The 24,644-nt window shown below is 42.4% G+C and overlaps 2 protein-coding genes across 2 annotated transcripts; both read left to right on the top strand.

The window, feature by feature from the left end:
• hmx1 (H6 family homeobox 1) lies at positions 1 to 2,658 on the top strand. The gene is made up of 2 exons (XM_068322257.1): positions 1 to 659; positions 1,718 to 2,658. The coding sequence occupies exons 1-2, from the start codon at positions 365 to 367 to the stop codon at positions 2,326 to 2,328; spliced, it is 906 nt and encodes a 301-aa protein (XP_068178358.1). The 5' UTR covers positions 1 to 364; the 3' UTR covers positions 2,329 to 2,658.
• A 1,108-nt stretch (positions 2,659 to 3,766) lies between these two features.
• hmx4 (H6 family homeobox 4) lies at positions 3,767 to 5,576 on the top strand. The gene is made up of 2 exons (XM_068322268.1): positions 3,767 to 4,210; positions 4,336 to 5,576. Exons 1-2 carry the CDS (start codon positions 3,988 to 3,990, stop codon positions 4,908 to 4,910), a joined length of 798 nt encoding a protein of 265 aa, XP_068178369.1. The 5' UTR covers positions 3,767 to 3,987; the 3' UTR covers positions 4,911 to 5,576.
• Positions 5,577 to 24,644: the final 19,068 nt, after the last annotated feature.

The following is a 24,644-nucleotide window of genomic DNA, read 5'->3' as shown; positions in this document are numbered from 1 at the left end:
GAGGGGATGGGCCTGCACTTGAAAACACACACACACACACACACACACACGCACACACACACTCATACAAAGACAGTTACTCTCCTCCATTACTTGGAAAACCCTATTTGTCATTGCTTTCGTCCAATCGCCGGCCTCCCTGACATGGCTTGTGAGACTTGACGTCTCACGGTATACTGCTGCTTCCGCGTCCCTCTCCCTCCCGCTGGCACCAAGGAGGTCTCTGACCCCTCTCTGTTATGAAGCTTCATCCGATCACAGCGCAAGAGAAGCGACTCTAGAAATGACTGGTTTTGGTTTTCGTGACGCACAGCCGAGAAAAAAAGCGCTCGGTTTTTGCGTAAAAACCTGAAAGCGGGACAATATGCAGGAGAGGCTCACTGACAACCTGAATTCCACCTCATCGAGGGCGTCCTCGTTTTTGATCGAGGATATATTGGGAAAAACACGGAATGGACACGAGTTGATGTCGACCAGCAGCCGTGGGGCGTCTGGTGTGGAAGGAGTCTCCATCGTCAGACAAGCGCATCAAGCCGAGAGGATCGCCCCAGCGCCGGCAGGGAACGTCCTCACGGCTCGGTCCCCGCACAGAGACGCACAGTTGGAGCGGCACCGCGTCGGGAATGCGTCGAACTTGAGATCTTTGCAAACATCGCAAAGTAAGGTCAAACTCACTTTCATGACTTCTGGAATCAGATTTGTATGTTTTCGCAAAAGAACTCAGTGCAACGAATTAGAGTCCGATGAGTGTTATTCCATAGAATGGAAACTATTTTGTTGGAGGAATCGCTGGGATTGTAAAAGGGATGATTATGGTGCATGCAGTTTACCATATTTGTTTCATAAAGAATTATTATTTGTAAATTTAACTGTTTTATTCATTATTACAGTTATTTGCGTTTCTGTCACGGCTTGTACCTAAAACCACAAAAAAAAAAAAAAAAAAGCGAATGCTTGTCGTCAGGTGTTACTTTACTCGGGGTTGATGACGGTCGCTCTGCTTCTCCACTCGAGCTCACCGACTCTCCAAAAACCTACTTTAAATCGACAATTCTCTGCTTGGTTTTTCTTTTGTGATGTGCATCAAAATTTAGTAATAATTTCCTGGAACATAAATTGCAAAATTTTGGGGCTGCTTGTCATTAAACGACCCCCTTCTGAACGTTACGCACGTCAATTACGCGCAGTAAATTCCAGAATGCAATCCCGAACTGAAGCACAATACTGCACGCACTCTGGACCCCTTTACGCAGACTCCGTGACTTTTGCCCCTCCCTGCAGTGTGCGCCGTCAGTGACTACAGACGTTTAAAATCCAAACGTCAGAGAGAGAGAACTAATTATGTATAAATTTATCAGAAACAATTATAGCCAAGATCATCATGGATCTCTTTTACTAAATTGATAATAGATTTACGGTCATCTGTGAGGGCTTGGCAGGTGGATCCTGTGTTATGTCACTCAGCAAACACTCTCCCATGTGCTTTCTGGTTATTAATGAGTTGCGAAATACTATTTCAGTTATTATTTAAGTCCAGGTTCATTCAAATACTTTAAATTTTTATTGAAAATAAAAATTTGTCTTGTGTTAAAACATTTTTTTAATTCATTTTACTTATTTAAGATGGTGGAAAAACTTTTTTTTTCTTAGAAGAGAAACATTTCATCTGAATGTTGGCGTGAAAATAGATTGTCAAACATTTCTTTTATTATTTCAGATTCAAGGGAAAAAGCAGACGACCTCTGCTGCTCCATATTAACCGGTGACAGATGCTCACCTATCGTCTCTGAGCCCATGACGGAAGGAAGCGACGAAACCGACAGAAAGACGGGCGACAGCAACCTGACAGACGACAATGAAGACGCGCAGAACGGCTTTGACGCGCGTTCAGACCAAGATCCCTCACCGAGCCCTAGCCCCAACCGGAAGAAGACCCGGACTGTGTTCAGCCGCAGTCAGGTGTTCCAGCTGGAGTCCACCTTCGACGCTAAGCGATACCTGAGCAGCTCGGAGAGAGCCGGACTGGCCGCGTCCCTGCACCTCACGGAGACTCAGGTGAAAATCTGGTTCCAGAACCGGAGGAATAAATGGAAGAGACAGCTGGCGGCGGACCTCGAGGCTGCGCACATACCTCACTCCACCCAGCGCATCGTCAGGGTGCCCATCCTTTATCACGAAGGGCCCTCAGCTGCAGCACTGGGTTTCAACCTGAGTGGACATCCAGGCTCTCCAGCCGCCGCAGGCTTCCCCAGCTCCATCAGCTACCCTCTGTCTTCCTTGGCGCACTCCATGAGCATGTTAAGATCACAGATGAGCGGCTTGGTGTAAAGACTGTTCGAGGCTGATAAATCACACGGGTGGCTAGTAAAAAAACAAAAAAAAACCCAAAACACTTCTAAGTCTCAACCGTGCAATAACTTGCAATGCTGCAGAAAACTGTTGATTGCCCCCCAAAAACGGATCACAACACGGTGATGATTCATCTTTTACTCGCCCGTCTGATAACAACTGCCAGCCACGGATGAACCTCAAGCTGCTCATGTACTGTACTGTATATCTGAATACACACATCATTTTTGAAATATTTTATATTTTATGCCAAAAATATTTCGAATTTTGTCACTTTTTTTCTCTCCACATAATAGATTAATAAAAAACAAAGCACATACTTGTCTACTTTCCTGTTGTTTGCTTCAGTGGTGTCAGGGTGTCCAAGAGAAGCCAAATGTGCGCAAGGAAAGAGGAAGAAGCTTAAAGCAGGATCCTGTAGTCAGGTAGAACAGGCCTGAGGCCTCAGTTGAGACTGCTCGACCCCATGTCTTTGGGTGCTTGTTCAGAAACGAGTGAAGGCTCAAATGTGAAAACGTTTGGGCAAATTGGTTATTATTTGAAACTGGGGTGGTCGTCAGATACGTCATTCTTTTTTAGGCATGTTCTAATAAACTTTTAATTTGCAGATCTTTTAACAAACAAACCCAAAAAGCACAAATCAGTAGGTTGGGTGTGCGCATCGTGACTTAGGAGGACTTCATGATTTAGGAGCAAAATAAGTCAAAACATCACGAATGAAATCAATTAATGCAACTTAATCCGTGCGAAAAATTTTGGTTTTTCCTTTTCAAAGATGTTTTTAAAGACATGAAATATATAACACTGTACCAGGAGTATATAAAAAAAAGGGGGGGGGGAGAACAAAAAATAGGTCACACATGTTCTTTCTTTCAATTTATCCACTTCAAAAGAAGCAGGAAATATCTTATTAAATACAGTATTATCAACCTCATGAATACGAACGTCTGAAGGAAAAAATAAAATATAAATTTTAATTGGATTGTAAGAATTATTTGCGTCTAGGTTTCGCGTATTTTAAGTTACTTAAAACGCAACAAGCGAAACTGATGGGGAAAAAAACAACTTTCTCATTTTAAATACTATTCTTTGTCTTAAAAAAAAAAAAAAGGAGACACAAACACGATTCATTCCCAGTTCTGATGGACATTTTAGTTGCAAAACAGTTGACAAAACTTTAGCTCAGGGTTTTGACGGACTGGGGTTGCTGTTCCGTTCCTGGAGGGTGCGAATCAAAGTGTGCGTAAAATGACGATGAGCTAACACAGGACCCATTTACTCTCCTGGGGGAACCCGGGTTTCCTAGAGGCACAGGGGAAGAGGGTGGGAGTAGGGGGTGAGAGAGAACGAGAGGGGGTTCATCAACACTCTCCTGACAGCCATCCCCTTCCAATCCTTCGCTGTTGGACCGCCCTGTAAATTCCTCTTGACCAATCGCAGAGCGCAAAAGGCGCCCCATCCGGTACGAGTTGTAACGGCGCAGGCAGAGCATCTCCAGCCCAGCAGTGTGTGCTCAGTGGCAGCTGCTATGGTGCGTGGAGCATCGAGACGTTAGAGGTCAGATTAACGTCCCAGTTTCTTTAGTGGAGTCTCGGAAGTAAACAAAAAAAAAGAAGGAGGAATTACGCATTGGAGAATATGAACAAAGTGGACGCAACATGCCGACCCGCCGCCACTCTGAAATTCACTATTGACAACATCCTCAATCTCAAAACAAGCGGGAGGAACTGTGGCAGCTGTCACCCCGCCGGACCGCAGGATGACTCGGACACGGCGGTGCGTAAGGACGCTCCTCAGGACCGCCACGACGCACACGTAGCCCCGCAAAGGCAGGACCCGAGCAACGGCATCGTGGAAAGTGGTAAGACGGCTTTGGTATATTTGTAGTTGCAGCTGTATGGATACATTCTGCGTTCCCTTACCATTACGCACGACAGTGATTAAAACGTGTCCACTGCGCGCAACGAAGTGTGATTTTGTTCACAGAGCCGATCACTGACTGCAACGGAGCAACGGAATCGGTCACTGTCAGCCGCGGGGACGCGAAGAAGGCGTCGGAGGTGCGCTTCGAGAGCGGGGACAGCAGCTGCGAAGACAGCGGCTCCTGCACCACAGCCACGGACCCCAGCAAAGGAGGCAGACCCGCCAAGAACGGCAAAATGATAGCCAAGAAGAAGACGCGCACTATTTTTTCTAAGAGACAGATTTTCCAGTTGGAGTCTACCTTCGACATGAAACGTTATCTGAGCAGCGCGGAGCGCGCCTGCCTCGCCAGTTCACTTCAGCTCACCGAGACCCAGGTGAAAATATGGTTTCAGAACCGCAGGAATAAATTGAAACGGCAAATCTCGACCGAGAGCGACGGACCTGTTACCGAGTTCCCTGAGACTGGAAAGCCGGTGGTGGTGGGGCAGCTCCCGGCCTTGTACAAAGAGAGCAACCTGCTGGGGAGATGTTTGCTTCCCATGCCTCTGCCCGTTGTGTACCCGGGCAGCAGCACGCCTTACCTCTGCTTCTCTAACGCCAGCAAGTACTTCAGCCTGTATGACGGGGACGTATGATGGTTTAATGACCTCCTCCCACGCAAACGAGAAACGTTCCGGTGATCTGTTGCCAAGATTAACGCATTTAAGGTGTTAGGATGGGGGGGGGGGCCGGACCTGCGGCCTTAATGTTCTGCAAGTACAGCGTCAGAGGAGTAGTTACATATCACCTCAAAATAAGCCTATTTGGAATTATTTATTCTCCTGTAGGTCTGACAGGAAACCTGCTAGAGTTACCCACAGTCGTTTTTATAACTAATAACAGGATGGGTTAATGATAGCCTAGGGGGCCTAAAACACAATCAGTCGCGACATTTTGTTTACATGTCACTATTATTATTGTTATTATTATTATTATTATTATTATTATTATTATTATTATTATTATTACTATTATTATAATTATTTTATTATTATTATTTTAACAGCGTTTCTAGCAGCTTAAGCCACCAAAGAAATTACAATAGCCTAGCTATTTGCATGCATTTCCTGTATCATAATGAATTTTGAATTACCGAAATTGTATATGTATTTAAATGAATGTAATTAACATTTTACTCTGTGTTTCACGCATGTTTATTATTTTTTCTGACTGTCCTACTACTTTTACTTTATTCCACGTTTGCCTATAGGCCCGTTACACCATTTACTGAAAATGTAATTAAAACATCTTCATTCAAGAACTATTTTGACAGAATCCACTAATTTGAATTGAATTTTCGTCTCAAGTTTGTTTGTTTATATTTCAAACAGAGACAATGTATTGTTTGCTTAGTCAATGTATAGATTTAAAAAACATTTTAACAGTAATTTCAGCAGTGCAACATGGATTTTATGGGTTAAAATATTAGAAGACTTCATGTTTGACCATCTTGTTAAGATATGATTTAAAAATGTAAAATCCTAAATCAATAAGAAAAACAAAAGTTATTTATGTGAGTAAAAGACGTAATATTCACTGGCCCTATAGGCAGTATAAGCCAGTTTGAGTCGGGGAGTGTCAGAAAAGCGCTACTTATAAAACCCTCTGTGCAGAAGGAACTGAGGCATTAACAATATATGAAAATACAAAAACGTTTAAAAAAAATAAAATGTTAATATAAACAAAGGATAATTTATTAATAAACAGCATGAGGCGTGTAAATGATAAATTATACCACAATAATTTAATAATAGACTACTTGTTTTTTGTTTCCACTTCAGGAAACTTTTTTTCTTGAGACTGATCCATTAATACACATTTGTGTCAGTATTACTACACATTACTTAACATTCACGCAAACTAGGCAACTTGAGTAACTTCTCACTTGAGTAACTTCTCTACTGCATATTCTTCCACATTCCGAGTTTGGAATATATCATTCTATTTTATTTTTTTTTACAGCCAATTAAAAAATACTAAAGAACATACTAAAGGACACCCACAACCTGGTCGTAAAGCTACTCAGTCATCATCACAAGGTCATTATCTGCAGCCATTTAATACTCAACCGTGTGTAAATAACCATCAACTGCACCACAGACAACACTGGTGAAACACTGGCCCCAGACACACCATCCCAAGGCATGCTGGGAATCCCCCTCACCTGCTCCCCAAAACGTCACAATAAAAAAAAAAAAGTAGCTCTGGTGAGAAGTGTCACTAGTTAATAATAATAATAATAGTAGTAGTAGTAATAATAATAATAATAATAATAATAATAATATTAATAATAATAATAATAATAATAATAATAATAATAATAACTAGATTAGGTTTTAGCTACATAGATTTAAACTTTATTTGAGAACAAAACTCATCCAATGATTTTTAAAATATGAAAGGTTTTATTCTATATTTTCTTTGTCACTTTTCCTTTTAAATGAAACTATTTTCTCATTTTTTAAATGTTACCAATTGAGAGCTCCTTGCTGGATTAGACTTTGAGGCTCTGTAGTCCACGTCTATATAATCTATGGCCTATAGTCCAAGTTCTGACAGCCCACCCTAATGGAGCTGGATAAAATTTTGTGTTTGCTATCAACAGCAGGATTAATTGCTCCATTATGTGTTGTGTTTCTGGACATGAGACACGACTTTATGATAAAATAGCTAACTGTAAGCATATACATCTGAAAAAAAAAAACATTAACTCTAATGGTAAAACATGGACGGAGAACATTTTACCGCAAAGTCTGCTTTTACTTTTCATACTTTACGTATGTTACACGTTGTGCATGTTTGTCTGACAGTGAAATATTACTACCTTTACTTAGGTAAAGGATATAAATACTTCTTCCATCATAGCAGTCATCCACGCAGGAAGTGGTGGATGGCTGGAGACAGGAGGTGAGGCTCATCCTCTCCTAAGTTCTGCGTCAGACGGCGTCAAGATCCTCCAGCCCTTTTCCTGAGTGGAGGCCACTCTGCTGTCGTCCTACAGCCACAGACCAATATATCAGCAGCCTCAGCATAATTTAAAGTTTGCACAATGCTAAGACGTGTTTGCAAAGCCAAGGGTCGACCTCTTCAAGTCAGGCCTATGGCTAGAGATTATGGTTTGTCTGCTTTAATAAACAATCTTACATTTCTCAAATCTCAAAAAGTTTCAAAGTGAATAGTTGTGGTGCTCAGAACTTTACTCTCTGATAAACTACATAATTCTATATTTTATAGCTACTTAAGGGAATCGTTTCCTGTCTTCAACCATTTGATGCCTAAAACTTTGTAACCCCTAATAAGGAGAAGAAACAGGATTCTAAAACGATCCTGAAACAAACGTTTCCTCATCACTGCTGCCCTTCAGATGATCATGAGTGTGGATATAAATCATTCTTAATAGACAACTAAAACGCTGAAGGCATGGAACATACCTCTGATGCAAACATGATTTTAACCAGGACATTATTTGCTCATTATTGATCTACTGCACACGATAATAAAGAAATCTCCAAGGCATTTGCATGCATCATTGTGTGTGTGTGATTCAGGGAAACCGACTGTGTGTTTGTGTGTGTGTTTGTGTGTCTGTTATTTCATGGGCTGTCTCCTGCTTTAGAGATGCAGGAGAGTCACACTGCTACTCAGTACCCACAATCCCTCACGGCTAACGGCCCAGACATGACGCCGGACGGGATGCGAGGTGTGGCCAAATGATAAAACATGTCGTATTTAATGGAGACATCATTCAAAGTTCATAATATCTGGAAGCCTCTTAGGCTGGATGCTTGAAAGCAGAGTATGAGGTAATATTTCAAGTGTGAAGTTTTATCTATCAGGAGTGACCTTACTTGGTACACATCACGTATAAATCAGACCCGATCTGAATGGGGGGGGTTATGGGCCCTCATTGCTGATACTACTGCACTCTTTCCCTTCTGCTCGTCCTCCTCGCTGTGCTTATTTTCCCGCCTCTTGACCCGTCATGGTTCATCACAGCAGTCCGTTCACTCAAGCCTAACTTCACTGAATGAGATGGAGCAAGGGGGGGTGGGGGGTACAACAAAGGAGGGACATGGTCAGTGCCGGTTGATGAGTGTGTGTTTGTGTTGGAGGAAATAGCATCACGTTTGTATTCGTAATGGGTCTGTGCCTCCCTGTGGTTGGGGTCCAGTCTGGTTGGGAGCAAGGAGGTCCTACTTCTGATGTTCGGGGGGAGGGGGGGGGTGAATTGTATGAGTGTAAAAAATGTATGTACGTTACGGCTGTGTAAAACTCTGCTAGCTTTTCTTCTGCATGACTAGATGGGGACCCCTCTCTCTGTTCACTTGTTACCTCTACCCTTGTTGACCCCTCCCAGTCCTCTGACAGAGGTTACATATCTATGTATATATGTCTATATGTACATATGTCTATATATCTATAGGTCTGTATGTACATATGTCTATATATCTATATGTACATATGTGTGTATATTTATATATCTACAGGTCTACATGTACATATGTCTAAATGTCTATATATGTATATATCTAAAAGTCTATATGTCAATTTATCTACATATATATATATATGTGCATATGTCTGTATGTGTATGTCTATATGTTAATATGTCTGTATGTGTAAGTATATATGTTAATGTGTCTATATATGGCGAATCCCCCCCAGTTGGTAGAGATCTCATTTAAAAAAGGCCTTATCAATACTGTAAGCTGTATTTGAGGCTGGTGTGTCCCACTGGGGTGTCCCATATACCCAGGGGGTGGGTGGTGGGGCAACCTGAGATGATATATTTGTGACACAGCACAATTTAAAGAAAATGACAAGGCTATTAGTTAGAAAGGAGAACCTGAGACCGGAGGTCTGTGTGCCTGTCACACTCAGAGACTGTTTGATCGTCTATTGATTCCCAAATTCAGCCAATTATTCCATCCCCTGATGCAAATTGCTGGAGGAAACTGAAATAATGACATCAGATTACAGAAAGTGATATAGAGGTGAGAGACTGCAGGGGATTGGACCACGGCCAAACTTTAATAGCAGAGAAAGTTAAGTTAGTAAGTAAAAGTAAATCAGTTAAAATGAATGAATTTCTACCACGCAGTCTTGGTTCAAAATGTTTTCACTGTTTAATATTGTTAATGTTGATATGCATATGAGGGCTTCAACACAGCAATGGTTGAGTTTTGAACTTTTCACACAATTTTATCAGAATGTTGACCACAAAAAAAATATATTCTCTGAAAATCAAAAACACGCGTGTGGCTCAGCCTTAACTAACACCGCCATCAGAGGAATCAGAGAAATTTATATGAGCAAATTAATTATTACCGAGAATTAAATAGCTAACTTTCAACAATAAACATCCTCACAACATTTCTAAATCCACGTAAAATAAATGAAATCCAATCATTTCTTCAATTAGCTGCGTTTCTCACACATACAATCCCTGTATCAATTAAAGGGCATCATGTCTGACACCCTCCCTTGTGTCGTGTCCCCTCAGACACCCTTGTCAGGGTAATGTGCCATTAATCTACCACTGAAAACACATTATTGGCCAATCAATAGGGAAGATGGAGGGACAGAGGAAGAGGAAAGAGGAGAAGGACAGCAGGCAGGAGAGGGATGCTCTAAGTCAGGGGGGAAGCATTTGAGTGAGGGTGAGGAGGGGGCCAACACTTATCTATAACACCAGAGGATGACCTCCACTATTTGCAGACATGGAATACTCAATGTGGTTTCATGCTAACAGTCAATATGTGTCCATTAACAACAGATACAGTTGTCAGAGTGCCTTAACTTTTTCTATGACCCCCCCCCTCCTCCCCAACGCCCTCCAGCGTCCTTCACAACAATATGATCCAAGTCTGATCCATGCAGACCTAAAAAGAAACTACAATTTGCTTGTAATTACTTTAGATTAATGCTCGTCTTCCTCATGTTGTCACATCGGCAAGTTTCCAGATCGGCTGTCCCAGGAGTCGTAAAGGGTCAGCGTGTCGGATTTAGGGGGAGGTATGCAGATTACAACCAACTGAACATCCCTCCTCTCACCGTCTCATAAAAACAAGTAGAAAAAAAGTAAAAGAAAAAAAACTGAAAATTTGTTGCTGTGGTCACATTTTCCAAGCAGCAAATGACATCAACGCTAATCATCTTGCTGTATTATAAGTTTCATGCCTTAGAAAACATGTTTTCAACGTAAAACACTTCAATGTATGAATGAGATGTTCAGTTGCGTCTAAAAGTTTTATGGAACCCCAGAGGTGTTAAGTTTGTATATCTGATGGATGAGCACTCTAGCCACACTAACAATACTTGTGACACCTTCATGGACATCTAGGAGGATACATCTTGTGGTTCCAAGCTCAAGAAGTTTCGGTGGAGGAATTCTAGCAGGATAACTTGTGACAAACTGAAGAAGAAGGAAGAAAACTGACTATTTAAAGAAACCAAATCATCAGGGAGCTCTTTAGCTCACACCGCTATCGAAGAGCAGTAAGAGGAATTCATAAGTACATGCATTTTATTTATTCATTGATCACGACGGAAATAGTTCTGTTAAAACAACAATGAAACTTCTGCAAGAGCGCAACCAAATTCTCATTGACACAGTTTTCTTGTGTTTCATTCAAGCTGATTTGTGTTGGCCATCACTCTCGTGATAACTCGTGGTACTCAGAAACACACACAACAAACACACCTCTTAGCCCTGAAGCAAGTGGATCTCTTGAGGATTGTGTTCCCCTCTGGCCAGTTCAGGAGAGGCTCTAAGTGCTCTGTAATAGCCAGCAATCAGCGCAGATGGATAGAAACCAACGTCTCGCCCTAAGGAAAGAAATATAAATAAATAAGATGAATAAATAAAAGCCCTGTGTCCTCACAACCACAGACTGCATTGGGCATGTGTTTTATAATGAATATAGATTGAAACGTTGAAATATTTATGGCACAGGGGTGGCGTGAGTTGGAGAGGAGGCTAATGGTGTGAAATCGCATCCCAAGTGAACAGAAACGAAAAAGGAAAATTCCTCTTGGTCCGGAAGCTTCCAAGCGAACATTTGGGATGCCTCAGCTGGGATTCGGTCAAAGATCTATCTGGCGGATTTTTCTTTTCCTTTTCCTGAAGCCAAAATGAAAAATGTTTTTTGAAGCCAAAATTTAAATAAATAACATAAAACCTATCGTGACTGTAAAGAAAAATACCTGCATCTTTCATAGGAGTTTCATTAAAATCCATGTGATGTCATGAAATAGCCTCGCTCAATCAGCCTTTACAAATGCCTTAACACTTAGTTTGCCCTGTGCACCCCCCATTATCTAATTTGCCCCTATGAAACCTGCACCTAATAGCCATAAACAGTTAAAGCCCTCCATTGGTCAGTGGAGAGGTGTCTGGGGACACGGACTGACTAAGAAGAGCCCAGGGGCCAGATGGAGAATAAGTGAGTGGACTGCTGCAGAAAGAGAACATATTGTCCCTGACAAGAACAAACATTAGACTGATAAACAAGTGACTCGGGGTGATCAAGCGTTTTGGAGATGTACGAGAAACTGTACGCTGTAAGAGAAAGTCGGAGGAGATGAGCCGAGATGAGCACAGTCTCCAAAAATAGTCGCGGAGAGGCCTGGGGGGGCGCAGAGATCCTCCTTTTGTCTTTTACATAGTTACCAGGGATCAGCCTCAACACTTCCTTTGTGTGCCGCCTCCATAGAGGATACGCCTCGTGTTGTGTTTATGTGCAGACCTGCTAACACGGGAATGAAGCATAAGGAATGTCTACACTTAGTGTTTTAATTCAGTCTCAAGTCAACTGTAAAATACTAGAAAGCATTAAGGCGACCCCGCTTAACCCTGGCAATGCTAAATAAATAGCAGCACTCATAACAATGCTGCACACCAATTAAGCAGGTGGAACAAGTTGCCTTTAAATACTTCTGACATAGAGCATGAATATTGTCTGTTAATGATAATGCACAAGCTCATAAAAGTGTCTCACTGCTCTTCTGCTGATGATAAAAGGAGGCTTCATTTAAGATGGTTCATTTCAGGGCTGCACCACTCCAGCTGTTTTCTCTATTTCAGAGGCATAATGACTCCTGATTGCCAGGCAGAAATAAATTGCTGTCTTGAAGTAAATATTTTGTCCCGGATGTGACATGTGGTTTTAAACGTAAGCGTTTTTAAAGCTCCGTTTTGGGGTTAGAGGCTCTAAAGCTGCGTTTGGAGTTAGAGGCTTGGTTGAGTGCTGGAGAATCTCTGATAGAGGCAACTTCCAGAGTCAGGCGGAATAAAAAAAGTTGACAGTCTGTTGGGAGGTTTTAATAATGAAAAAAGAACATGTGGGCTTGCTGGAGTTAAGTACACTTAGGAGTGCTCTGAGTGGGGTTGTGGAAGAGATACCAGATGACGAGTTAGGATGAAGAGGTGCGATGAAGACGCTTAACAAACCACAGTCGTGAATCTGGGTCGATTTTCCGTTGATCAAGAAAGAAGATTTCCATTTATGTTGATCGAACATATGAGATAATGGACCTCATTATAAAACAAAGAGCTGTAATCTGTCTAGATTCAAACCTAGATGTAATTAATATGATTGTGTTCCATTCATAAAATGAATACTAACTGCTTCTCCCCACATGCTGTAATGGTGGAGATTGAAAAATAAGTGAATATGCACTTCTATGTGTATAAAAATAAGGATGTGTGTGTTTGTGTGTAGTCGCTCTGCCATCAGGAGGTTTTAATAGTCGTATAGTCCTTTGCATTTTACATGACTCTAGGGCACGCTGCTCTCGCCTGTCTGCTTCGCTCAGATCAGACGCTCAAACTGGAGCACAGAACCGACTGCAGGTCTTCATCATATCCTGCTCTGGAATCTCTGGGTGAACTTTGTGTGTCTGCAGCGCACACGTCACACCCGGGCCCCAACCCCATGCCATCCTGCTCTGCAGCGCCGTCAAGATTCTGATGCACCTTCAGCAGTCCTTCTGAGAAGAGTTAAAATTAATTCATCCATCCATCCGTCCGTCCATCCATCCATCCATCCACGATGATGCTAATGACAAGATGCCACATTAGGCAATCAAATTGCTTGTGTCTACAGTGACTTTAACATCCCATAATACTGCTTTTTGACTTTAAGGTATATAGTAGCCTTTTCCTTTCCCTTAGCAATGAATAAAAAAATGTGCTTCTAAAAAATATTAAATTGTGAAGATGAAGCCATAAAAAGCAGAAATCAGCTGAAAAACATCCGTTCTGTGGACCATTCTTCTAATTTTAAATTAAATACGCCAAACTGTAATAAGTCTAATAAAAACGTAGCAACGTCTACTATTTTCATATTAAATAGGCAACAATAATTTAACCATGTATCACAATTAATATACGGAATGCTGAAGTTCATTTTTATAATCGACAAAATAATCCATTGTGAAAAATGGAAAGAGAATCAAATAAATGTTCTTCATGGAGCAGTAGAAAGAGAGAGAGGAACAATTAAGCAGATGTTTACTGAGGGGAAAACTGAAATTAAATTGATTCATGACAGAGCTTTTGTTTCTAGAATGTATCAAATTTCTTAACAAATTCGTATTAATCCACAACAATAACAACAACAAAAATCAGGCTCATCAAATTAACTTTCCCCTCCTGCGTAAAATAAAATGAAATCAAATAATAATTTGTGTTTTAGTTGTGAAGCAGCGAAAAAAGACCTTGGATGTAAATACATTTTTATTTTTGGCTTTTGTTAAGTCATGGAATCAAACATATTTTTTTTTAGTTTGACATGAAATAGAACAAGAAAAGTTCCCAGTTTGTTTTTGAGTGAAGATCTCGAACAAGTTCTCCCACCTAAAAATATCAAGTGTTTGCAGCACTCTGCCCTCTCTCTCTATATTCACACTAAATTGAGTGGCTGAACGCACCTCTGGTCAGAGACTGTAGAGTCACGGCCATAAATATTAGATGGAATACTTTTATTGTGCAGAGCTTGTCGTGTTTGTTGTTTCAGAATCCCGGTGCCCATACTTACACATCAAACCAGAGGGTGAAAACCGAAACCTCCGTGCGACGAAGCAAACTAACAGAGATAGTGCCCACGCAACACACAAAGAAAAAAAAAAAGAACCAGAAAAAGCAAAGCTGCTCCATCTTAAATACAGAACAGATCAAAAATGCCTCTCCTCTTCAGGAAATCTAAAAAGCTTTGAAAAAAAAAAATGCTGCAACATCTTCTTGATTCAATCAATATTGCAGCAGTGTTTTGGGAATAAATAAATAAGTGAATAAAAATACATTTCAAGTCTAAAATGCTCTTATTGCTGCGGCGTGTCCATGTATGCCCTCTGGCCAAGCAGCAGAGCATCATGCGTCCCATTACGGAGTGGGACTGCATGGAAGAGACACGTCCATCACTTTGTATGTGGAATAAAAATGAAATACGCCTCACTGGCGTACAAAGTAGAATGTTTAAATACCATAAGGAAGTAAACATTTCTCTGCAGCGCGCCATCATACTTCCCCTCCTTTGATTCTCTTTGTCTTTAATCGTCTATCAGGTTACAGGCGGCTTGAGAATGACTTCATCTGCATCCCTGTCCCGCCAAAGGCCTCCGCCAGATTTATTGTTACCACTTCATAAGGTCCATGTGTGTGCATGACGGTGTGTGAAAGAGAGAGAGAATGAAAGTGAGAGAAAAGGAGTTGATTTATGATTCCGTATTGGTAATCAATATGGCTCTTTAGAGTCATTTAGATGCAGTGATTGATAGTCGGAGTGGTCAGCATATGGACTGGGAACCCGAGCTGTAAGTCTGACCGTTCCCATATGGGAAACACTATCTGCAGTGAAACCAGTGGATCTATTGTTTACACTCAAGTAAATTAGCTGAAAATACAAAGGAAGGGAAAAAAAAAACATTGAAGAAGAACCGAAGCTCCTCCATGTGGATTAAACTGGGAGTTTAATCCACATGGAGGATTTAATCCTGGAGGACTAAACTGGGAGTAAAACATCTGAGAATTTAACTTTAAAAAGTGGTCATCTCTTTGGGTTCCTAGAGTTCCTAGAGACACTGCTGTTGTGTGTGTGTGTGTGTGTGTGGGGGGGGGGGGGTTCTTGTCTCTCTTTCATGTGCAGGTTGATTTGACAGGAGGGTTAGAGGAAGATAAGAACATACAGAGTCTTCTCTTTGGTTGTCTGTCAGCAGCTCCAGACCAGAGTCCCTCCGACAGACATATTTTACCTCCAAGCAGGCGCGGGAAGAAAGGCAGCTATTTTGATTGGGCTTTGATTAAATGTTGTTAACAATACAGAGAACTGGTTTGGCCTTTTCCTAACTCTGCCAGCGCATGGGAAGACTAGTCGTGGACAAAGATCACAGAATTGTGAGTTTAAAAAAACAAAACAAGATAAGGCAACTCTCAGAGACGCTGTCGGCAAATAGAAGCGAATAGAGTCTTGCCTGTGTTATCCGTGTTGGGATGGAGATCAGGCAGTAATAAAAAAAATTGCATTTGTGAGACACGTCTCCCTAAAACCACTGAGTAGTTTTTTTTAAAGTGTGGAATTTAACATTTGTAATGACTGCAGATGGAAATGCGAAAGTGCATTTTCAAGATTATCCTTGTCTCTTTTTGCAAAAAAAAAAAGAAGCTTTTAAAAGTGCACATTTTCTGGCTCCTCATGCAAAAGCAGCTCTAATTTTTGTCCATTGGACGGAGGAGGTCTCTGACTAACCTGTGTTCACAAACTGTGAGGCTGAGCCAAACTATTAGAGAGGAATGTTTCATCCAGGGCGATGAAAGACGGCGACCACGCTCATCTTATCATCTCCTGGTGATCAGGACGATACTCAAAACCCTGCACACACACACACACACACACTCACACACACACACACACACACACATGCACACACGGTGCATACATTGCTATAATCTCAGTCGTGACAGCCTATGGAAATAATCTGCAAAACAACAGCTCTGTTTTAAAACCTCCTACGTTCTGGTGTTATCTCTCACTCCCATTGCAGATTTTTAAATTTCTTCTCACAACTTTAGAAGATTCAGAGAAATTAAATGTGTAGTTAAATCATCAATGTACCAATCTTCAAACTGTATTATTAATACAAGTATATGCAGAACCGGATGGTGTGAAGAGTATTTAGAAGGAGTGTGAGATTTCTGTGAATATGAAGTAGCAAGTAGGAAAACTAGAATAGAGGCAGAAAAGCTGGTTATCGTTTGATCACATTATTTCTTAGAAAACAGCAGCTCTAATTCTCAGAGCAAAATGCCATTAATAGATTATGTGCCGATCCAATAAACATGAACGCAGGGAGCGTACATGGATGCAGATCCTGTTTCACGTTTCGCAAACGCTCGACCGAGTGTCTCATTGATTATTTTGGATTGAAACTGTAACAAAAAGCCATCTGAACACAAACAGGCATGCTAGCACACATGTATCGGATCTCACGGGCCTGTATTTCATGTCCAGCGCTGCGCTGATTGCAATAGATTTCAGATGAGGATCAACACTTTGAAACTGAGTCTTTGACCTCAGGGCTGAGAAGAAAGGAGGAAAAGAAAGAGGGGGAGAGAAGACAGAAGAAGAAAGATGGATAACGAGGGTGAGAGAAAGAGAAAGCGAATTCTCGATTGGGACACAATCTAAGGAGAGCGCAGAAGCCATAAGAATTTAAGGAGATGTATTGTTAAAGACCCAAAACAGCAATTGGGCGCTGGTCTCCATGTTGAGTCTATGCTGTAACGTGAGTCCCAAGAAATAGCTTGTGCTTGTGTTTTCCTGCGTGGGCAGCCTAAGAAGGATGTATTCATAACTCTGTGTTCATAATCCAATCTGTGACTGATTTAGCCGTCTGCTGCTCAGGAGCCAGGCAGGCGCTACGGGATACCCCATCCAACACTCCGCTTTTCCCACATTGGGACAGCGGGACACTGGGATACCCCCGCGGGGCTTGAGCAGGGCTGGAGCGAGCCGATCACCTTAGTCTAAACTGACATATCTGCTTAACACACACACGCACACACACTCCAGGTAGCGTGCATAACGAGGGCCGGGCGATACTGCATCAGTGAGGATATGCGTTTGGGTCTGCGGTGTTGGATATCGTCGCTGAGGGGTCTCGAGAGGTGCGTGGGTGTCTGTTTGATCTGGTCTATGTATTTTACGTTTCTATTACTTTGGGAGATTGAGCATTGCATGTTTTGGCATGTTCCCCCACATGTAACGGAGACAAAAAGGCCCTTACAGATATCACTGGCCTACATGGTAATGGTACATCTGATCGGCCTGGAACACCTTCCGAACCACACAAAGCACACTGAGGAAATACTCACTGGCATTAATCCTCAGGCAGTGCACTGAAATTGCCTTTCCCTCGATGTCTGGAAAATAATCACCACCATGGTTCCCAGCACCGAGTCTCCAAAGATCTTAGCTATTACCTCTGGCTCTCTTTAGGTCTTTAGAATACCAAATATCCAAACACATACGCTGGCACGTCGCATGGATGAATATTTTGAGCAATCTTTTACCCTGAACTCAGTCTGGCCCCTGAGTGGGTACAGGAAAAATGAACCCAAACCCTTCGTCTGAAAAACTGAGTCGTCTTTCAAGGCTGTCAGAGTTAACAACCAAAAACCAACAGAAAAACATCCTGGGTCCCCGGGTCAAGGTAACCAAGGCGTATTGTTGTTCCCTGGATCTCTCGCCTCTCACCCTCTGTAATTAATATGAGAAGTCTAATAGACCCTGAGCCTGACCTCCAATAAGTGCTCCACGCTTAGAAACATGAAATGCTGCCTTCAAAGTGCTGCCACTTCCTGAATGTTGCCCTTTCATTTAACGTGCAAGGAGTGTTTGTGTGTCTGTGCACACACTTGAAACTGGCGGTGCAGAGGTGACGGGCCCCCCCTCCAGCAGTGAGGAGAACCAGGGGACTCCAGCCTCACACACACACATTACAGCAGTCACAATTATTCATAATTGCAGAGAAAGGCAGTGTGCATGCATGTTTGCATGTGCGTGAAAAGAGAGAGTGGATAAGAGAGAAAGTTGCAAAAAAAACCCAAAACTGATAAACTAATAAATAATTTGGCATACTCGCTGGAAAGTAGTCAAATTTTCAATGAGGAAAAGAAATGAAAATGTTGATACTGTCAGCAATCTTTAATTAATATACTACATGATGATGCAAATTTACAGAGCAGAAAAAAACCAAAGGCCTGAACGGAAAGTAAAGCCCCATCTTGTAACTGATGCAACTTATAAATTATTGCAGTTAAAGGTGTACTTTCACAGGCTTCCTCACACAGGACACAATCAACTGCAATTAATCTGATCAATGGAATGTTAAACGGCGTACAGGATATGCTGCGGCAAGACTAAGTGCCCTCGAGCCCCATTGAGGATATTCGAAGTGATGGAGAAAAACCATGTCCCCGTCTCCTAAGGGGGCGAAATCTCTCCCATGTTAGATAAATTAGTCTGGGTTAGTACCTGGACTTCCTATAGTCAACTTGCAACCTTTTGATCTCTAACTACGGCAAAATGGATCCAAGCTGATGAATTTGTATGCCCGGTTATGATTGATTATCAGGCCGCTTCGGACGGAAAGGCCTGCCAAAGTTTATTTTGAGCGTTTGGTTGCTGAAATGAGAGTTGGTTCCTTTCAACGTTTGGATTTTAAGAGAATACCTTAGGACAACAGGCAGGGCGACGGTACGCAAATGTGCACAAACCAAAAGGCTTTGGGGGCTTCATGACCTGATATGTGCAAAACGTGTGTGTGAAGTGTGTGTCTGTTACGAGACAACGGAGGCCTGTAGAGCGACTGGACGGAGGGCAGATCTGAAGTTAAATGACGACTCTAATGAATGAGACTTTAATGATCTTCGTCTGCGGCGGCTGTTTCTCATACAGATCTGGAGAACGAGCAAGAGGCTATCACACACACACACACACACACACACACACACACACACACACACACACACACACACACACACACACACACACACACACATACACACACACACTCGTGCACTAACAGGCGATAAAGTAGAAACACATGGCGAGTGTGTACGTGTATGTCTGTGTGTAGGAAACACAAAGCAGAGCATAAAATTACTTTGCACCCAGCACTCGCTGCCCCGCTTGCACCTTCCAGGCCTTCACACACTAGTTGGCTCCTCTCTTCACGCCGCTGACAGTTTGATGGGAGCGTTCCCTCCTTGCCAGGCTGCGGCGGCACGTTTTGTCCAGCCACATTCACACCACAGGGGTAACGGAGTTTGAATAACGCACCTCAGCCTAAGACGGTCATAGTTAGGTCAACGCCTCTCTGTGACACCGAACATTGCTGATGTTCTTGATTGTACTAGAACGCGTTAAATAAAAAAAAATACTATGTATGAAGTCACATGACTGATAGCTGGAACTTTGCCTCCAAGGAGATTCTGTGGAGTAGCTACCAGAGGTGTGATTCTAAACCCTTCTTATTGGTCCTGAATCTCACGTAAATTGAATCTCAACACCACATTAGCACTTCGTTAGAGATGAGTCAAATAGTTATGGGGTCGAAAGGTCAATGTTTAACTGTTATCCAGTAGTGACTGATTTAAGCCTTATAACACAATGAACGCGCCCCCGCGTTCAGATCACATGATGTTTTTAAACCACTCTTAAAAAATAGAGTCTGTCACATGGATTGCTGTGCGCATGTTTATGCGACAGTATAGATGTGAAACTGTCTTCCGGTTTTCATTTGGAGCCGATTGACCCCGGACAAAAAGGGATATGATTGTTTACATTTGATCTAAGTTCAAATGGCTTCTTTTATTGGTCTAATCAAATGGCAGGCGCCGTATTTCTGTCCATGTAGTCGCCATCGCACAAGCATTTGTTCACGTGATTTGAACATGTCTCACGATTCGTGCATTTTGTCACGTGATGCAAACATTTACCTCGATTTGCGCATTTTGTCACATGATGCAAATATGCCTCCCAGTTCATGCTTTTCACGTGGCACTGTGTCTTATTTTGAAAAACTCCTTTTGAAGTGTGGCATAAGTGACACAAACTGTATATAATTATGTTAGAAGCCTATGGGAACCTTTTTGGAGTTCCAAATCAATTCGATGTGCATGTTTTTGGTTTTTATGTGCAATAAAATACAATTTTTCCATTTTCAAATTTGACTGTGCGTGTCTATTTTGCCCCAGTATGTCAATATAGTAAGTTATAGGGAAATGATAACTATCTCTTCATATAGCTGAAGTTGTGCTGTAGATGAACATACCAAGCATGGGTATGTTAAATCATTTTTAATGTGGTATACAGAGACAAATATCAAAGGTACCAAATAACGGCCAAAATCGGTCAAGGGTCTAAGAGTAAATGGGGGGGTTGAATGCGGCTGCCTGCTGTCAAATTACATTAAAGTGTTTTTCTGTGTTTAAGACTACACAAGTTAGCATACCTAGCGTACACAGACTGTATAACTGCATCTTCCTCGCTCTGGCATGTGTAATCAATGATTATAAGAACTACAAGCCCATTAAACCTCCCTTAAATCTGCTGTGCAGCTCTCCTTCTGGCGTACCTGTCTGCTCTTATGCGGCTGGCCTCCTCTGTATAATTTTTGTTTGTTTATGGCATCTGGAGTTTGAGCAGAGTGAGACGTCTGTCCTCAATGCTTCTGTTTTGCATCTCTGTTTATCAACGATGTATTTTTCTGTGTTTCCATTCGTCAGTTTTCCAATCTTAGATTCACTCCATTCAGTATTTCTGTCCCATCTTTCTGACTTAGAGATAAGACTGAATGAAATTCAGAAGCAGTTTTATCTTTATCCTTAGTGGTTAAATATTTAAAGCAAATTTGTCCTAAGAAGTTGCCGTAGTTTTTCTCAGGAGGTGGTTAAAATCTGGCTACAAGATGTCTTTGAGTGAATTTAGCTCTACTGATGTAATGAAGTGACCCCAACTTGATTTAACATGCGTTGTTTAATTTTTTTTATTCTTTTGACAATGGGATGAGCAGAAAACAACAAGGGTCACATGTTTCTGCTGTCACTGATGACGTCATCGCTGTCTTCACTTTATAGAACTGGACGTGATGGGATGACTTTGTGCATAATTTACAATCAAAATGTTCTGATTTGGGGCTGCACGGGGGTGCAGTGCTGTCACCTCACAGCAAGATGGTTCCAGGTTCCAGTCCTGCCCTGTTCCGTGTGGGTTCTCTCCTGGTTTTCTGACTTCCTCCCACCTCCAAAAACATGCACCTTAGGTGAAATGATTGTTTCCAAACTGCCCGTAGGTGTGAGTGGTTGTTTGTGGCTCCATAGTACACTGGCGTCATGCTCGGAGTGACCCCTGCCCCTCGCCTGCAATCCAGTTGGGTTAGGCTCCAGGTACCCCCTTGACCCGCAATTATCGGAACAAGAGTTGACAATGAATGAAAGTTTTGTTTTTAATATTCTGGTGCTTTTATTAAATGAAATGTGAGTAAATAGAAATTCATGAAATGACGTGTGTGTTTGTGTGTGTGCGTGTGTGTGCCTGCGCGCGTGCGTGCGTGTATGCGTGTGTGTGCGTGTGTGTGTGTATACAGGTCCTTCTCAAAAAATTAGCGTATTGTGATAAAGTTCATTATTTTCCATAATGTAATGATAAAAATTAAACTTTCATATATTTTGATTGATTGCACACCAGCTGAAATATTTCAGGTCTTTTATTATTTTAACACTGATGACTTTGGTATACAGCTCATGAAAACCCAAAATTCCTATCTCAAAAAATGCTGCACAACCAGAAGAGGTGACCGGACCCTGAGAAAGATTTTGGAGAAGGGCCGATTCAGGACCTTGGGGGACCTGCAGAAGCAGTGGACTGAGTCTGGAGTAGAAACAACCACAGCCAACGGGCACAGGCGTGTGCAGGAAATGGGCTACAGGTGCCGGATTCCCCAGGTCAAGCCATTTTTGAACCAGAAACAGCGGCAGAAGCGCCTGACCTGGTCTACAGAGAAGCAGCACTGGACCGTTGGTCAGTGGTCCAAAGTACTTTTTTCGAATGAAAGCGAATTTTGCATGTCATTCGGAAATCAAGGTGCCAGAGTCTGGAGGAAGACTGGGGAGAAGGAAACGCCAAAATGCCTGAAGTCCAGTGTCAAGTACCCAGAGTCAGTGATGGTCTGGGGGGCCATGTCAGCTGCTGGTGTTAGTCTAGTGTGTTTTATCAAGGGCAGGGTCAATGCAGCTAGCGATCAGGAGATTTTGGAGCACTTCAGCTCTTCATCTGCTGAAAAGCTTTATGGAGATGAAGATTTCATTTTTCAGCACGACCTGGCACCTGCTCACAGTGCCAAAACCACCGGTAAATGGTTTACTGACCATGGTATTACTGTGCTCAACTGGCCTGCCAACTCTCCTGACCTGAACCCCATAGAGAATCTGTGGGATATTGTGAAGAGGAAGTTGACAGAAACCAGACCCAACACTGTGGATGAGCTTAAGGCCGCTATCGAAGCACCCTGGGCCTCCATAACACCTCAGCAGTGACACAGGCTGATTGCCTCCATGCCGCGCTGCATTGAAGCAGTCATTTCTGCAAAAGAATTCCCAACCAAGTGTTGAGTGCATAACTGAACATAATTATTTGAAGGGTGACCTTTTTTGTATTAGAAACCCTAATTTTTTCATTGGTCGGATGAAATATGCTAATTTTTTGAGATAGGGATTTTTGGTTTTTGTTTACTTTTTTGCCGACATCATCGATATTAAAACAATAAAAGGCTTGAACTACTTCAGTTGTGTGTAATGAATCTAAAATATATGAAAGTCTAATGTTTATCAGTACATTACAGAAAATAATGAACTTTATCACAATATGCAAATTTTTTGAGAAGGATCTGTATATGTGTCCTGATCTCCTCCTATTAACAGCCCCCCCCCCCGAATAAACTCACTAAATAAAAAATAGACACAATCTCAACTACTTCCACTGATACACCTTTTTATTCTTCCATCTACGCGCCCCTCCCTTTCCCCAACATTGTTACCATGGAGATGACCAAATGCATATCATATGCATGCACGAGTTTGTGTGGCTTATGCGCTCAAGGCTGGGCAGCAGGAAGAGTGTGTGTGTGTGGGGGGGGTGGGGGGTGGGGTGGACCAGGGCGCGACACAGAAATGTGTTCTACTTAAAATGCTAATTTTACATATTTAATGCCAAAGAGCGATTTCTATTGGGAGATGAGTGTTGAGGCAGTGAAGCGAAAGGAGAGGGGGATATAGCACTTATAGCACACACTCCACTGTCCAAAGGGGGGGTGAGCAAGGAGCGAGGGGGGGTTGACAGGGGAGATGAAAGCGCCACAAATTCCCTTCTCCCCACTTAACTCATTTATTCATCTGTTTGTACCCCCTCTCTCTCCTGCCCTCCTCTTTGCCTCTCTCTACCCCTCCGTCTCTATTATATAATGGTTCTGTGTTGAGATTCACCGACGCCGAAAACTATTTTCACTGCAGGCAGACGACCTCATCTAGAGAGACACTCACAGACCTGTTGCCGAAAGCACCAAATCTACACCACTCTATGTTTGCCCCGGCGTGGTGGGGCTCAAATCAGCACATCCACCTCATTTGTGATCATTAGTTCAAAGTCCCGGCGTTGAGGTCTCTTCCTGTTGGGCTCCCTGACCCGAGCTCGCTGGCCGCCCTCGCTGGTTTCATGGTTGATTACAGCTGTTCCTGGATTACTCCCATGTTGTTTTTGGGACTACAGGTAAAACCAGATTAACTCGACTTTAGATCTGTGAACTCAGCTGGAAGGCCGGAGGGGTGGGTCTCAGGGAGAGAGGATGAACACACACACACATAGACACACACACACCAAGTGAGAGACCATATTGGTCTTATCTTACTGCTTGATTAGGTAAATGCTGCATGCATGATGTATCCAGACTAATGACATCATCTGCATTAACAGACTACTACAGATCTTGCATTCACTTTGGACTCACTCTGAAGAACAAAGACCTCCTCTGGAGGCATACACCGCCCTCAATGTTGGTGGCTTTCAGTTTCCCTTATTATATTTGTTGGATCACTAGATCAAACTCCACTGGGCTGGTTCAGCATCAGCATTCTCCTCCCAACAGCCACATCCTTGATCTTCACCCTCTCTGCGTACCGAGCCAGCCTCCATCAGTCCAGTCCATAAAAGAGCCTTAACTCCCAACGAACCCTGAGGCCTTCTGCTTTGTGCTGACAGGTTGTGTTTGCTGTG

This window comes from Antennarius striatus, chromosome 8, assembly GCF_040054535.1.
Source record: "Antennarius striatus isolate MH-2024 chromosome 8, ASM4005453v1, whole genome shotgun sequence".
NCBI lineage: Eukaryota > Metazoa > Chordata > Actinopteri > Lophiiformes > Antennariidae > Antennarius > Antennarius striatus.
The sequence above is the reverse complement of the archived record's forward strand: the minus strand, read 5'-3'. Positions and strand labels throughout refer to the sequence as shown.